Source organism: Diaphorina citri, unplaced genomic scaffold (genome assembly GCF_000475195.1).
Source record: "Diaphorina citri unplaced genomic scaffold, Diaci psyllid genome assembly version 1.1 scaffold1013, whole genome shotgun sequence".
Classification (NCBI taxonomy): Eukaryota; Metazoa; Arthropoda; class Insecta; order Hemiptera; family Psyllidae; genus Diaphorina; species Diaphorina citri.
The window spans coordinates 147,428-163,606 of record NW_007378443.1 but is presented as its reverse complement, the minus strand read 5'-3'; the positions used below and the strand labels follow the sequence as shown (position 1 = coordinate 163,606).

The window sequence follows — 16,179 nt, the reverse complement described above, 5'->3', positions numbered from 1 at the left end:
TACCTACCTGCATGAATGGTTGTCAAAAATGTTGATTTCACTTCAACTTTAACCACAAACCTCCAGATTCGAAGTCCACGGTGCTAACCACCGTATTTAATGTACCTACATTGGTAGGTAGATATGTAGGTATCTACTAGAATAATGCCAGATCTGCAGAGCTGCTCTGAACCAGAAGGTAACACAAACCACCAAACCAGACTAATATTTGATAGAGGGAACTGTAACTGCTAAGGTCTTATCGTTAAGGTTTTTTATCGTCTCGAAATCGAAGAAAGTAAGAAAGACATAATACAAGAAAGCAGTTGTTCCGAGAACGAACCTTATCCGTTCAGATTAAAATACGCCCTGGGCTGGAATCGAACCCGCGACCTAACGCTTACAAGGCAGACGCGCTACCCTCCAAGCTAACTAGGCTGACTGGATCTAGTAATCAGGTCTCATTAGTTTAGAAGCGCCTTCAAAAAACAGCCAAAGTACCAGATACAATGTGCTGTACATAAAACAACATTATACAACGCCTTCTTTCTGTTTTGACGCAATGTGCAGTACTCTGATTTGAATTTCATGAAGCGGGAAATTTGAAATTTTGAAATTCAAATATTTTCAACTTTTGAGATATTTTGAAGCAAAATGTCTGGAAAAATGTTAAATAACTCTTTTTATTCAGAGGTTTTGCTAAGTTTCCCTTGTATGTAGATTCAGAAAGTGTTTATCTGTATCACAGTTCTCTAGAACCATCCGAATTCTTCTGGGAATAAGTCTACCATGCTGATATCCAAAGTGAAGAGGATCTCTAAAATCCAAAGCTCCTTTCTCCAAAGACACTTGTGTACTAAGGCTAAAGCTGATAAGGAAAAGAAGAATGTGTACTCACACACTGTCAACTTACCATCTACTCAGTTTCCCCTGTGGGTAAAGCCTCAGGATAGAGCTAAGCTGGACGAGAAAATACACAGGGTAAGGCTAAAAATCGGAGTGGAAAGCAAAGAGCATAGAGCTTTTTGCTCTCAGTTCTTTGGGGTTTGAAGCTGTCACTTCCCTCTATCACCACTTGTTTCTACCTGCTCTTTGTGCTAAGCTCTCTCTGCTCCTTTCTGTTTTTAGTTCACAGGACACAGGAACTCACAATCACAGAAAGACTCTTGCACAAGCCCACTTGCACAATATTTACTGCTTTTTGACACTTTTTCCCTCCCTCTAGATTCTAGAATACATCTCACTCTATTTACAAGACCTTTTTAAGAACATACCTGATCTCTCAGTCAGTTAATATGAGGATATTTATTTTTGTCTTTATTTTCAGGAGTGTGGGTTCTCAGAATTATACTCTTGGCAAAGAGAGGCACTGAACGGCAAGCCTGAATTCATCCTCCACGATGGTCCTCCGTATGCTAACGGAACTCCACACATTGGACATGCTGTTAATAAAATTCTAAAGGACATTACACTGCGGAGTAATCTCCTGCAGGGAAAACGGGTGCATTATGTGCCTGGGTGGGATTGCCATGGTCTTCCTATTGAACTGAAAGCAATCACCTCTAAGGACAAACTATTGTCTCCACTTGACATTAGGAAGAAAGGTAAAATGAATATTCAGGGACTGTGGTATGATTTTGTTTTACTTGTAAGGGGTTTGCATGAGGTTCTCTAGTCCAAAAAAGCTGTACCTACCAAGGAGCACTTGGAAAAAAAGGTAAATTACCTACTATGGTCAATTTTAATTTTAGAGGACAAGAGACTTCTAAATGAATACTGTAGGTAATCCTTATTTTGGTAGACTTGGAAGCAATTGTAGATAGTTATAGGTAGTTTTATGTATCACCTGATTTCAGCTAAAAACTTTGCACTAGAAACCATCAATACACAGAAGGCTGAGTTTGAATCTTGGGGAGTTCTGGCCGATTGGGAACACAATTGTTATCACACATTTGACAAGGAATATGTTAAGAATCAGTTATGCCAGTTTTATAATCTCTATAAGCAGGTAATAAGCCAATAATGAGATTCGAAATTTCAAATTAATATTTACCTCTTTAATTTATGTTTTCCCTCTCTATGTAATGGGACTACTTGGTCTTTGGTGAGAGAGTAAAAAAGGTTGGTACTACAATTCCATGGTAACTTACTCTCAGTCGGTAGGTGCTAAATTTAAATCCCAGTTCAATTTTGGGTGTGAAAAGTGGTGTATTTCCTGGGTAAAGTCTTCAAAAAATCATGATTCACTGACAAACTCAACCATCCCACTTAATATTTTTCCTCATCTTATTTTCAGGATTACATTTATCGAGACTTGAAGCCAGTGTATTGGTCACCATCATCAAGGTAAATTACTTTTTTTTTTTATCTCTAAACTTTTTGTGTGAGCCAACTTTGGTTAGGTATTTACCTAGAGGAGAGAGCAACATATTTGGGGCTTAGGGGTCCCCTTTGGAGTCTGTTTTAATAATTCCTGTACTTCTTCATATAAAAAAACCCTCTGATTTTTCCTTTCTCTCCCTCCCTTTCTCGAAATATTGCACATTGTATCCTTTCTCTCCCTCCTCTCTCGTTAGGTACATATTCTATTCTTATGACTTGAGATTAAAAAATCCTATTCTTCTCACAGGACAGCACTTGCAGAATCAGAGCTCGAATACAAACCCGACCACGTCTCCAAATCTATCTACCTCAAGATCAAACTAAACCAAGTTCCCGCTCATCTGCTAGAGGGCGCCACTGACCTACATGCTCTCATATGGACCACTACCCCATGGAGTTTACCAGCCAATCAATTCATAGCGTTCAATCCCGCACTGGAATACAGTGTTGCCAGCGTGAAGGGAGCCAATGTCATTGTTGCCAAGTGTCTGGTTGAGAGTTTGAAGTGGACGTTTCAGACGGATATTGAGGTTGTTTGTGATTTCCCTGGTGAGTCTTTTTATTGTAGGTTCCTAGAGGTTAAATCTTAGACAAATCAGTGACTTTCTGCCCCCCCCCCCCAAAAAAAAAATTTGCCTTCGGACCCCTTGGGTCAATGATGGATGCCAATGTCGCTGTGGGCTTCTAAATACCCGGCCCCTCTGTAGAGCGAGGTCTGCGGGGCTTGGATTTACGCCAGCGAGACAGAAGACTCTTAAATTGTTTTGTTATTATTATGCATTTCAGGACAATATCTGCAAGATATAACCTACATTCATCCGATCAACAAGGAGCAAAGGGATTTGAAGCTACTCCCTGCAGGCTTTGTGTCGAGTAGTAAAGGCACTGGATTGGTCCACTGTGCACCAGCCCATGGACAAGACGATTTCCTATTGGCTCTGGCTGAAAAGATACCTGTGGTAAGTATTTTGTAAAGGCTAAGTATTTTTCAAAGGTGAGCTCACGTGACGTGTTAGTAGTGTGTTTCTACATTTAGCAACAATAGGGTTCCAAGGGGGAAAAAGACCCAAGACCTTCTGTATTTTTTTGAAAAAAGTTTGCCCCCGGGCGGACCGAATCGAACCCGCGAACTATCGCTTCCAAGGCGCTCCATTCCAAGCTAACTTGGCTGGCTTCTTGCTTGTATATCTGAGCGCACGGCAGTGTGCCAGGCCAAGTTCTAGTAAGCACGCCTGTGTATCTTTACACCGACTGATTCGGCAGGTTTTTTCACCTTCATAGATCCCGTTCCTCAGAAAATAAACTTTGGAATTTTTTCTGTTTTCAGTTAAACCTGATAACCAATCAAGGTAAATATTCACCTGATGCGGGTCCAGGACTAGAAGGTCTCAACATACTGGGAGACGGTAAAGATCAAGTCCTACACTTAGTAGAGCCTGATGTACTCTGGACTGAGAATTATCAACACAGCTACCCGTATGACTGGAGAACTAAGAAGCCTGTGATTCTGAAAGCTAGTCAGCAATGGTTTATTGACACGGAACGAATCAAACCTGAAGCTTTGGTATGTAAAACTGTGGGCAACATCCTTGGTCGAGTGGGTATTACACACGACCGTCCCGGGTTCTATTCCCGTCGGGGTCAAAGTTTTTTCGGCCCTGTACATACTTGGAGTTCGCGGTGGTCTTAGGGTTGTGAGAACAATTGAGTAGTCGAGTAGCGACCAGTGGTGGCATTACTAGTTTAAGAAGTTTAGTGGAGTGAAAAATGGGCGTTGATTGCAAAGGAGGCACTTAGTAATGCTGTGACATCCACAAATAATAATAGGTACTTGAAATTATTTACCTTGTGGGTATAATTTTTTTTTTTTTTTTTTTTTTTTTTTTTTTTAGCTGAATTATATTATTGTTTAGAGAAGAGATCAAAATATTTGGATCTGATAGGACTCCTCTTTTGGGCCAATTTTCTGAAGTACTTACTCCATGTAAAATTACCTCTAATTTTTCTTCTCTCCCTCCCTTCCTCTCGAAAAATTCTTATTTCAATGTTTTACTCCTATTCTCTCCATAGGACAGCACTAGCAGAATCCGAGCTCGAATACAAACCAGACCACATCTCGAAATCCATCTATCTCAAGATCAAACTAAACCAAGTCCCCGCTCATCTGCTAGAGGGCGCCACTGACCTACATGCCCTCATATGGACCACTACCCCATGGAGTTTACCAGCCAATCAATTCATAGCGTTCAATCCCGCACTGGAATACAGTGTTGCCAGCGTGAAGGGAGCCAATGTCATTGTTGCCAAGTGTCTGGTTGAGAATTTGAAGTGGACGTTTCAGACGGATATTGATGTTGTTTGTGATTTCCCTGGTGAGTCTTTTTATTGTAGGTTCCTAGAGGTTAAATCTTAGACAAATCAGTGACTTTCTGCCCCCCCCCCCCCAAAATTTGCCTTCGGACCCCTTGGGTCAATGATGGATGCCAATGTCGCTGTGGGCTTCTAAATACCCGGCCCCTCTGTAGAGCGAGGTCTGCGGGGCTTGGATTTACGCCAGCGAGACAGAAGACTCTTAAATTGTTTTGTTATTATTATGCATTTCAGGACAATATCTGCAAGATATAACCTACATTCATCCGATCAACAAGGAGCAAAGGGATTTGAAGCTACTCCCTGCAGGCTTTGTGTCGAGTAGTAAAGGCACTGGATTGGTCCACTGTGCACCAGCCCATGGACAAGACGATTTCCTATTGGCTCTGGCTGAAAAGATACCTGTGGTAAGTATTTTGTAAAGGCTAAGTATTTTTCAAAGGTGAGCTCACGTGACGTGTTAGTAGTGTGTTTCTACATTTAGCAACAATAGGGTTCCAAGGGGGAAAAAGACCCAAGACCTTCTGTATTTTTTTGAAAAAAGTTTGCCCCCGGGCGGACCGAATCGAACCCGCGAACTATCGCTTCCAAGGCGCTCCATTCCAAGCTAACTTGGCTGGCTTCTTGCTTGTATATCTGAGCGCACGGCAGTGTGCCAGGCCAAGTTCTAGTAAGCACGCCTGTGTATCTTTACACCGACTGATTCGGCAGGTTTTTTCACCTTCATAGATCCCGTTCCTCAGAAGATAAACTTTGGAAATTTTTCTATTTTCAGTTAAACCTGATAACCAATCAAGGTAAATATTCACCTGATGCGGGTCCAGGACTAGAAGGTCTCAACATACTGGGAGACGGTAAAGATCAAGTCCTACACTTAGTAGAGCCTGATGTACTCTGGACTGAGAATTATCAACACAGCTACCCGTATGACTGGAGAACTAAGAAGCCTGTGATTCTGAAAGCTAGTCAGCAATGGTTTATTGACACGGAACGAATCAAACCTGAAGCTTTGGTATGTAAAACTGTGGGCAACATCCTTGGTCGAGTGGGTATTACACACGACCGTCCCGGGTTCTATTCCCGTCGGGGTCAAAGTTTTTTCGGCCCTGTACATACTTGGAGTTCGCGGTGGTCTTAGGGTTGTGAGAACAATTGAGTAGTCGAGTAGCGACCAGTGGTGGCATTACTAGTTTAAGAAGTTTAGGGGAGTGAAAAATGGGAGTTGATTGCAAAGGAGGCACTTAGTAATGCTGTGACATCCACAAATAATAATAGGTACTTGAAATTATTCACCTTTTAGAGTTAGACTCTTTATTGATCATTATGTAATTCAATGTACACAAATACAAGAAATTCCAACAAAGGGCGAAATTATTGCCTGGGGCATTCTCTACCATTCAACCCTGATTCAGGGTACATACTTTTAATTTCCATCTCTTGCTTAATTTTTTTGCAGGCATGTCTGGAAGAGGTCAACTTTGTGCCGGAATCGGCTAAGAAGACTCTCAGGGACCAAATAGCGCAGAGACCCTACTGGTGTATATCAAGGCAGAGAGTGTGGGGAGTACCTATCCCTGTGTTCTATGACGGAGATACGATAATAGTGAATGAGTAAGTACGCTACCTAACCGCTAACCTAACTGAAATAGCTAGAATAGGTATGATATTGGTCAGTTAGTACTCGTCTGCGACCAATTAGACCAAACTTGCACCCAGGAAAACCTACTCAGTGACAAAGAGGGGCCAAGACCTAAGATGTTAGTCCCCTCTTAAAATAAATGTTAAAAAAAAAAAAAAAAAAAACCCAAAGCCCAAAAAGTTTGGCCCCTCTTAAAAAAAAAGTAAAAAAAAAAAAAAAAAAAAACCTGCTCAGTGCAAATGAGAGAGCAGTACAAGTCGCACGCTTCTGGGAGCGACTTATATGGTTGGTTGGTATCAAATGCTGGGTATTGACTATCAGGTCATTTTCCTCTTCGCGTCCCAATATTTTGCGATGATGTTGTCTTGAGTTCTGGGCATGTCTGCAGGTGGTCTGCATTCATGACAGCTTGTTGAGTGCAGAGTGGACAGGTAGGTGATTCTCTGCAGCCTATACGGTTGAGGTGTTGGGCAAGACAATCATGACCTGTCATCAGGCGGAAGGTGGCGACCGCTGCTTTTCTAGGCGACATATACCTATAAATGGTGACATTGTACCGGACATGGAAAGACGGAAGAAGAGTACTTTTTGAGGTTTGATAGAGGGAACTGTAACTCCTGAGGTCTTATCGTCCCGAAATCAAAGAGAGAAGGCAGACAAGAGTATCTAACCCTTAACCTAACTGAAATAGGTAGGCACAACCACAATATCTATACAAAAGATAGACATCTCAGACAATAGAGGCAAGCGTGTTACCATTGACCCAATGGTAACGCACTGGCTCGTCATTCAGAAGGTTGCTGGTTCGATTCTCTCCCGAAAAAAAAAAACTAAATTTGTGTTGATTTTGTTTCATAGAGCCAATATCAAACATTTCTGTACCCTTATTGATGAACATGGGCCTGACTTCTGGTGGAGTCTTTCTGTTGAACAGTTGCTCAATACAAGTGATGTGAACAGTAATGTTACCAAAAGCAATGTGAGTACAGAATTACAGGTGTCAGATGTTAGTTATACACAGGTTGTAGGCGAGCTCATTTTTGAGATTCATGGGTTTAGAACTCTTAGTAGTTAGCGGAATAGCGACATTTTATTTTGCTTCAATCCTTTGAGAATTCTTATTTAGAATGACAGGAGCCAGGGTAGTTAACTTTTAAGGTAGCGCGTCTGCCTTCTCAGCGCTGGGTCGTGGGTTCATTTCCCGCCCAGGGCGAATTTTATCCTAAATAGATAGGATTTGTTCTCGGAACGGCTGACTTTTTCCAATTCTATCTTCCTTCTCCCTTCGTTTTCAGGACGATAGAACCTTAGCAGTTACATTCCTCCCTATCAAACATCTTTCCCCCCCCTTTTTTCCAGCAGGACTCTCCTGGATTTAGTGCTCTTCAACCCAACTTTCATTGGTTTTAGGTTATTTTTTTATATAATTCAAAACGTGGTCCTCTCTTTTCCAGGACATTTTAGACATTTGGTTTGACTCGGGCATTTCATGGTCTCACGTGTTGAAAGATAAACCAGCCCATGTCTACATGGAGGGAATGGATCAGATTAATGGATGGTTCATGTCTTCTCTGCTTACCTCTGTTGCACTGAAACACACCGCCCCCTTCCGGTGAGTGAAACAGCTCATTAAAAAAAAAGTTTTAGTTACCAGCATACTAATATTATAGGGCAGGCTTGTCCAACCCGCGGCCCGCGAAGGCCCGCCTAAAAAAATGAACGAAAATCACACCTTCTACATTCGAGTACCGAAGACGTGAATGTCGATATTCATCGTGAGTTGAGTTTTTGCGGCCCGCCAACTCTCTACCTTGGTCTCTTGCGGCCCTCGGGTGCCCTAAGGTTGGACAACCCTGTTATAGGGCAAACACCCTTCATACACAAAAAACCCGCTCTGAGGTTTAGATGTGAGGGCAACTGCCCCAAGGCCAAGGGATGGGTTAAGCTTATACGAATCTACGAATAGGGCAACGATCTGACTCGGTAGCTTGCCTATTAAGTGGGAGTGTGTGGGTTCGAATCCAAATCGAAGCATTGATTTTACCGAGACTCTAACCGCGTAACGGCGATCTAAGGGTTAGCTGATGAACAATGTAAACTAAACGTCTTAGTAGAGGTTGTTGTTGTTGTTAGCGTTGGCGACTACATCTCCGTCTCCAGGCCCAGGAGCTGCGCCACCTCTACAGGGTTGGTCCATAAAACACTCTTATGGGTTAAGCTTATACGAATCTACGAATAGGGCAACGATCTGACTCGGTAGCTTGCCTATTAAGTGGGAGTGTGTGGGTTCGAATCCCAATCAAAGCATTGATTTTACCGAGACTCTAACCGAGTCTAACCGCATAACGCCATCCAAGGGTTTGTTAGCTGATGAACAATGTAAACCAAACGGCTTAGTAGAGGTAAACACTCTTCGTTTGTTCCATTACTACTCGTAAGTAGTATAACAATTATTTTGTTTAATTTACCAACCTCTGGGATTTGTGGTTATTAGAGCTGTGGATTTCAGATTTGGAGGCTGGTGGTTCGAGTCCAAGTCAAGTCAACAAAAAACCCGCTCTGAGGTTTAGATGTGAGGGCAACTGCCCCAAGGCCAAGGGATGGGTTAAGCTTATACGAATCTACGAATAGGGCTACGATCTGACTCGGTAGCTTGCCTACTAAGTGGGAGTGTGTGGGTTCGAATCCCAATCGAAGCATTGATTTTACCGAGACTCTAACCGAGTCTAACCGCATAACGCCATCCAAGGGTTTGTTAGCTGATGTAAACTAAACGGCTTAGTAGAGGTAAACACTCCACGTTTGTTCCATTACTACTCGTAAGTAGTATACCAATTATTTTGTTTAATTTACCAACCTCTGGGATTTGTGGTTATTAGAGCTGTGACTAGGGATCTAACATCCTGATACCTGTCAGTGAGCGCCTTGAATATTGTTTCATAATTGCTACCAATGGGAGGAATCCCTGAGCATAACGAGAGAGCCTGATCCTTAAGACGCGATATAAGGTACTGAAAATATTTGTGACGAGAATTTAAGTTTATCCCAAGCCCTACTCTTCTTCTTCTTCCTAGCCTTTTCCTATTTAAATAGGATCAGCGTCCTACTGAAGTCCTACTGAAAAATAAATAAAGCACTGTTTATACCAACAGGTACCAATTAAAATTAATTTATTCTCTTCAACTCTTTTGTTACAGGAACGTATTTCTGCATGGGTTTGTGGTCGATGAGAAAGGAGCCAAAAAATATTTGTGACGAGAATTTAAGTTTATCCCAAGCCCTACTCTTCTTCTTCTTCCTAGCCTTTTCCTATTTAAATAGGATCAGCGTCTTACTGAAGTCCTACTGAAAAATAAATAAAGCACTGTTTATACCAATAGGTACCAATTAAAATTAATTTATTCTCAACTCTTTTGTTACAGGAACGTATTTCTGCATGGGTTTGTGGTAGATGAGAAAGGAGCCAAGATGTCAAAGTCTGTGGGTAATGTGATTAGTGCTCATGATATAACTCAAGGTGCTAAGAAACTACCGGCCTATGGTGTAGATGTATTGAGGTGAGGTGCCATTTCTTCTTCTTCTTTTCTTTCTTTAGAGAAGTCTGTGGGTAATGTGATTAGTGCTCATGATATAACTCAAGGTGCTAAGAAACTACCGGCCTATGGTGTAGATGTATTGAGGTGAGATACCATTTCTTCTTCTTCTTTTCTTAGTTCTGACTGACACTTGATATTTTGTCCTAATAGGGCTATTAAAAAAATGTTCTTTAGAACTGCTTTTGCATTACACATTCTTTTATTACATCCATTACCTGTCCGGGAACGGAAAACTTTGTCCAGAAAATTTCCGCTTTTGCCGGAATTCATATTCGAACCCAGTACCTTCGGGTTGCGGGTCGTACTCTCTCTCTTTTGGCTTTTAACAAAACTACCTTCACTTGCGACATTCTGCTGCTTGTTTTCAGTATCCTGCCCGACTCAGGACCAAAAATCGTACTCTCAACCACTCGGCCAAAAAGGTGGGCTGGAACCTCCTAGTGACTCCTTTTCTGAGTGACCACTGGTTATATGTTGTTGTTTACTAATATGTATACTAATTGGTTGGGCGGATCCACTTCGAAGGACCAAAAATGTTGGGTTCTAAACTTGCTTGTAGGAAATAAACTTATTGGAAAGGAAAACTTGTTGGAAATGTACTTGTTGGAAGGAAAAAAGGAACTTTATTTGAAGGAAAATTGGGATGAACAGGATTTGGACATTTTTCTTAAAAACTTCAGATTTTTTCTTGCTGCTTTGGGAGCCACTAAACAACTTGGTTGCCTAGTAACATGATGTAAACATCAGGCGGTCCGTTGATTGGAACCGAAAATTAGGCGGGTAGTTCATCAGTACCGAACTCGTACTCTCAACCACTCGGCCAAAAAGGTGGGCTGGAACCTCCTAGTGACTCCTTTTCTGAGTGACCACTGGTTATATGTTGTTGTTGTTTACTAATATACTAATGCAAAGGAATTTATTATTAGGTCATTTTTCTCATGGTTATATTGATTCCTCATATTTTTCAGATGGTGGGTAGCGGCCCACGCATCCAAAGACCCCACAGTCCCCATCGGCAAGAACATACTCAACTCTAGTCAAGACGATGTGCAGAAAATCCGCTCCTCTCTACGTTACCTACTGGGCGTTCTGCACAACCACTCAGAATCTACAGGGTCCATCAGCCGCTACGTGGACGTGTATATGCTCAAGCGACTGTGCGAGTTTCAGAACACAATGGACACCCTGTATGGCGAGTTCCAGTATGCGCGCGCATCCCGGGTGTTGCTGAACTTTGTGGTCAACGAGTTGTCCGCTTTTTACTTTACTCTGGTCAAAGACAGGTAAGCTTATTAAGACAAAAACTACTCGTTTTTTGCCAAAAAGGTTTGGGATCTGTAACGGTTATAGAGGGATGTGCTAAGGTATTATCGTCCCTAAATCGAAGAGAGAAAGAAGACAGAATAGGAGCCAGCCGTTCCGAGAAAGAACCTTCTTTGTATAGGATAAAATCCGCTCCGGGCGGGAATCGAACCCGCGACCTTGCGCTTACAAGGCAGACGCGCTACCCTCCAAGCGCAAATTGTGAAGAACCTTCAACTTTTCTTCTAATAGCTTATCATTAGATGACTGCTCATCCAAGCTCTTCTCACGGAGTTTAAATAAATTAACCGATGACGATTGATGACTTGACATCTTGATAATTTCATAAGAGTTCGGCCAAAGTCTATGTGGCAACCTCTTCCCTTTGTCGCAAATATTTCGGACTTGACTTTCCCCTTTGTATTCCCAGTTATTTCATTTTCTTTTCCTTCCCAGACTCTATTGTGATTCCATTAACGGAGAAGCCAGACTATCAGGACTTCATACCCTGCACAACATATTCCATGTTCTACTGAGAACTGTCGCTCCAATCATGCCTCATCTAGCTGAAGAGGTGTATTCTCATCTGCCAAGTCGACAAGGTACATTTTCCTCTTTTTGTCACTTCAAGGTGTACCTCCAATATTCGGGTTCGATTGTAGGTGGATCTCAATTTTTCATTATTTTTACAGAACACATACCTAAAGTACAGTACAGTACCATTTCATTGTTATTAATTTTTTAAAAGGCTTTAATGGTAGGATTCTCACTAAGAGAGCTCTTCCACCTAACTCATTACAATACCTACCTACCTGTAGAATCACTCCTTTTTAACTTTTTTTTTTAGGCAAAAAGAATGTAAAAGTATTCCCAGTTATTTCATTTTCTTTTCCTTCCCAGACTCTATTGTGATTCCATTAACGGAGAAGCCAGACTATCAGGACTTCATACCCTACACAATATATTCCATGTTCTACTGAGAACTGTAGCTCCTATCATGCCTCATTTAGCTGAAGAGGTGTATTCACATCTGCCAAGTCGACAAGGTACATTTTCCTCTTTTTGTCACTTCAAGGTGTACCACCATGTAGGTGGATCTCAATTTTTTATTATTTTTACAGAACACATACCTAAAGTACAGTACCATTTCATTGTTATTAATTTTTTAAAAGGCTTTAATGGCAGGATTCTCACTTAGAGAGCTCTTCCACCTAACTCATTACAATACCTACCTGTAGAATAAATATTTTTAACTTTTTTTTTAGTCAAAAAGAATGTAAAAGTTCCACATCTAGCTTCTTGATTCCTATGGAGTACAAAATAAATTCATCTAAATGTGGGATTTTTAACGCTTTCAACGCCGCCACTGACGCACCAAACTTATCAATGAAGTTGTTATACTTAGCCTTTGATTCTTCCTTGATAGGCTGGAAATTGAGTATATTGTCAATGTAGTAGACCCACGAACTATCGCTTCCAAGGCGCTCCCTTCCAAGCTAACTTGGCTGGCTTCTTGCTTGTATATCTGAGCGCACGGCAGTGTGCCAAGTTCTAGTAAGCACGCCTGTGTATCTTTACACCAACTGATTCGGCAGGTTTTTTCACCTTCATAGATCCCGTTCCTCAGAAGATAAACTTTGGAAATTTTTCTATTTTCAGTTAAACCTGATAACCAATCAAGGTAAATATTCACCTGATGCGGGTCCAGGACTAGAAGGTCTCAACATCCTGGGAGAGGGTAAAGATCAAGTCCTGCACTTAGTAGAGCCTGATGTACTCTGGACTGAAAATTATCAACACAGCTACCCGTATGACTGGAGAACTAAGAAGCCTGTGATTCTGAAAGCTAGCCAGCAATGGTTTATTGACACGGAACGGATCAAACCTGAAGCTTTGGTATGTAAAACTGTGGGCAACATCCTTGGTCGAGTGGGTATTACACTCGACCGTCCCGGGTTCTATTCCCGTCAGGGTCAAAGTTTTTTCGGCCCTGTACATACTTGGAGTTCGCGGTGTTCTTAGGGTTGTGAGAACAATTGAGTAGTCGAGTAGCGACCAGTGGTGGCATTACTAGTTTAAGAAGTTAAGTGGAGTGAAGAATGGGAGTTGATTGCAAAGGAGTCACTTAGTAATGCTGTGACATCCACAAATAATAATAGGTACTTGAAATTATTTTAGAGCCAAGGTACTTGTAAACAAAAATACCGAATATTTTGAACTTTACAATCGAAGAGTAAAAACCCCCGTAAAAAAATCTTGGCAGTTATACCTACATACAGGAAAAATAATGAGTAGGTATAGGTATTTTTCCTAGAATGTGATGCATACGAATTACGAATTTGCATCTTATCATTGATGGAGTATTTTTGTTACCATTACGTGGTTTTCCGGCATACCTACTTGTACGGATACCTAGGTACCTACAAATCTTAACTCCCTATAGGTACATTTACCTACATACCTACTTGAGGAAGTACCTACCTACATTGGAGATTTCATGCTCTGTGTGATACATAGGTAAGATACAATATGAAAATGAAAACATAAAAGTGATATATGTAATTCAATGTACACAAATACAAGAAATTCCAACAAAGGGCGAAATTATTGCCTGGGGCATTCTCTACCATTCAACCCTGATTTAGGGTACACAATTTTAATTCCCAACTCTTGCTTAAATCTTTTGCAGGCATGCCTGGAAGGGGTCAACTTTGTACCGGAATCGGCTAAGAAGTCTCTCAGGGATCAAATAGCGCAGAGACCCTACTGGTGTATATCAAGACAGAGAGTGTGGGGAGTACCTATCCCTGTGTTCTATGACGGAGATACGATAATCGTGAATGAGTAAGTACACTACCTAACCGCTCACCCAACTGAAATAGCTAGAACAGGTACCTATAATGAAAATATGATATTGGTCAATTTAGTACTCTTTTTAAGAGATTTGATAGAGGGAACTGATGTAACTATTGAGGTTTTATCGTCCCGAAATCAGCGAGAGAATTAGGACAGGACTATCAGACCCCTAACCCAATTGAAAAGCAGCTAGCCTTCACAATATACAAAAGATAGACATCTCAGACAATAGAGGCAAGCGTCATTCAGAAGGTTGCTGGTTCGATTCTCTCCCGAAAAAAAAACTAAATTTGTGTTGATTTTCTTGTTTCACAGAGCCAATATCAAACATTTCTGTACCCTTATTGATGAACATGGGCCTGACTTTTGGTGGAGTCTTCCTGTTGAACAGTTGCTGAATACAAGTGATGTGAACAGTAATGTTACCAAAAGCAATGTGAGTACAGAATTACAGGTGTCAGATGTTAGTTATACATAGGTTGTAGGCGAGCTCATTTTTGAGATTCATGGGTTTAGAACTCTTAGTAGTTAGCGACATTTTATTTTGCTTCAATCCTTTGAGAATTCTTATTTAGAATGACAGGAGCCAGGGTAGTTAGCTTTTAAGGTAGCGCGTCTGCCTTCTCAGCGTCTGCTGGGTCGTGGGTTCATTTCCCGCCCAGGGCGAATTTTATCCTGAATAGATAGGATTTGTTCTCGGAACGGCTGACTTTTCCAATTCTATCTTCCTTCTCCCTTTGTTTTCAGGACGATAGAACCTTAGCAGTTACATTCCTCCCTATCAAACTTCTTCCCCCCCCTTTTTTTAGAAAAAATGGTATTTCTTCTTTCAGATATACACTTCTTCCAAACTTCCAAGCCAGATATTTCCCAGTACAAAGCTAATGATACATCCAGTGTGGAAGCGGCCTTGTTGATAAGAGATGAAGTGAACAGCAATATTCCTGACAATATCAACAGGTGGAAACTGCACGTCAGTATACAGGCCTCGAATGAAATACATTCTTTATTGCAGGTGAGTCAAATCCAATTCCATTATCCTAGTCCGTTCAATAACATTTATTTTATTATGCTGTCAAACATGAAAAAAAAAAAAAAAAAACTTCTGCTTATGTATTGTAGTGTGTCACTAAGCATCCTTATCTGTTTAGGATAATGTTCGCTCCAGGTTTGAATCAAACCCATGACCTAGCACTTATAAGGCCAATGCACTACCGTCCAAACCAACTAGGCTGGCGTTCCCGGTTTTCAACCCCCCTTTGTAAAAAGTCAAGTACCTATCTACGTCCTACATACCTAATAGACATGCTACAAAAAATTATTACTAGATTACTACATATTGTGATTTTGATTATCTTTCACAGCCTCTGTTAGAACCTCACTCACTGTTTTCCCTGGACTCAGAGCTGTGTGAAATTCTACAAGTGTCTACCGTTGACCTAGTCAAATCAGATACGTTGCCTAGCAACGGATTTCAGAGTCAGGTAGCTCCAGGGTCCGGCAGTCAATGTCCAAGGTGTAGAAGATTCACCAGTTTCAATCATCCTCAACAGGAACTTTGTACACGATGTTATACTGTGCTCAATACAGTGAGTTGAAGTCAGGTTAAAACTTAAAACGTCACTGAAGTTAAGCAACGTCTTGCGGAGTTAGTATCTGAATGGGTGTCTGACTTTCTTAGGATTCACTCGCTGTGCCTTTGGCTATTTCAAGGTGCACCTAGGCTTGTGAGGACAATTGAGAAGCTAGTTAAAATGTTAGTGAACAAGGCAAAATGGTAAAGCTTCCTTATATTGAATCATGGGTGGTTATCTGGTTATACTTACACAGGACTGGGCACCTCACTCCTACTTTTCAACTCAATAATAATAAAATCCAATTGAATAGATTTTCAGAACGATATGAGTAGATTTGTTTGGAGTGTACTGTATTGACTGTGATCTCATTTGACTGTATTTAGAATACCTTGTCAATAAAGTAATTAATTTTATCCCAAAAAGGTACATTATTTAATTTCATAGGTAGTAATTTTAGTTCTAGTCCACAAGGAAACAT

General features: G+C 41.1%; 1 protein-coding gene across 3 annotated transcripts; it reads left to right on the top strand.

Moving 5' to 3' along the window:
- The first annotated feature begins 616 nt into the window (after positions 1 to 616).
- Positions 617 to 16,021, top strand: LOC103513720 (isoleucine--tRNA ligase, mitochondrial). Of its 3 annotated transcripts, XM_026826850.1 has the most exons (16): positions 617 to 960; positions 1,307 to 1,583; positions 1,836 to 1,987; positions 2,276 to 2,325; positions 2,609 to 2,910; positions 3,148 to 3,320; positions 3,689 to 3,925; positions 6,188 to 6,342; positions 7,229 to 7,349; positions 7,825 to 7,982; positions 9,793 to 9,854; positions 9,978 to 10,050; positions 10,935 to 11,249; positions 11,725 to 11,870; positions 14,958 to 15,139; positions 15,489 to 16,021. In XM_026826850.1, the coding sequence occupies exons 1-16, from the start codon at positions 769 to 771 to the stop codon at positions 15,720 to 15,722; spliced, it is 2,829 nt and encodes a 942-aa protein (XP_026682651.1). In that variant the 5' UTR covers positions 617 to 768; the 3' UTR covers positions 15,723 to 16,021. The 3 variants fall into 3 exon arrangements, with proteins under 3 accessions (XP_026682651.1, XP_026682652.1, XP_026682650.1); XM_026826851.1 differs by lacking the exons at positions 9,978 to 10,050; positions 11,725 to 11,870 and adding an exon at positions 12,169 to 12,314 and having other exon boundaries at positions 9,793 to 9,927; XM_026826849.1 differs by lacking the exon at positions 9,978 to 10,050 and having other exon boundaries at positions 9,793 to 9,927.
- The last annotated feature ends 158 nt before the right edge of the window (positions 16,022 to 16,179 follow it).

Excerpts from the sequence above, each read along its gene's own strand:
- LOC103513720 (XM_026826850.1), top strand. The coding sequence starts at position 769 with ATGCTGATATCCAAAGTGAAGAGGATCTCTAAAATCCAAAGCTCCTTT. Across the intron at positions 2,911-3,147 it reads GGTTGTTTGTGATTTCCCTG|GACAATATCTGCAAGATATA; the intron begins GTGAGTCTTTTT and ends TATGCATTTCAG. Across the intron at positions 7,983-9,792 it reads AAACACACCGCCCCCTTCCG|GAACGTATTTCTGCATGGGT; the intron begins GTGAGTGAAACA and ends CTTTTGTTACAG.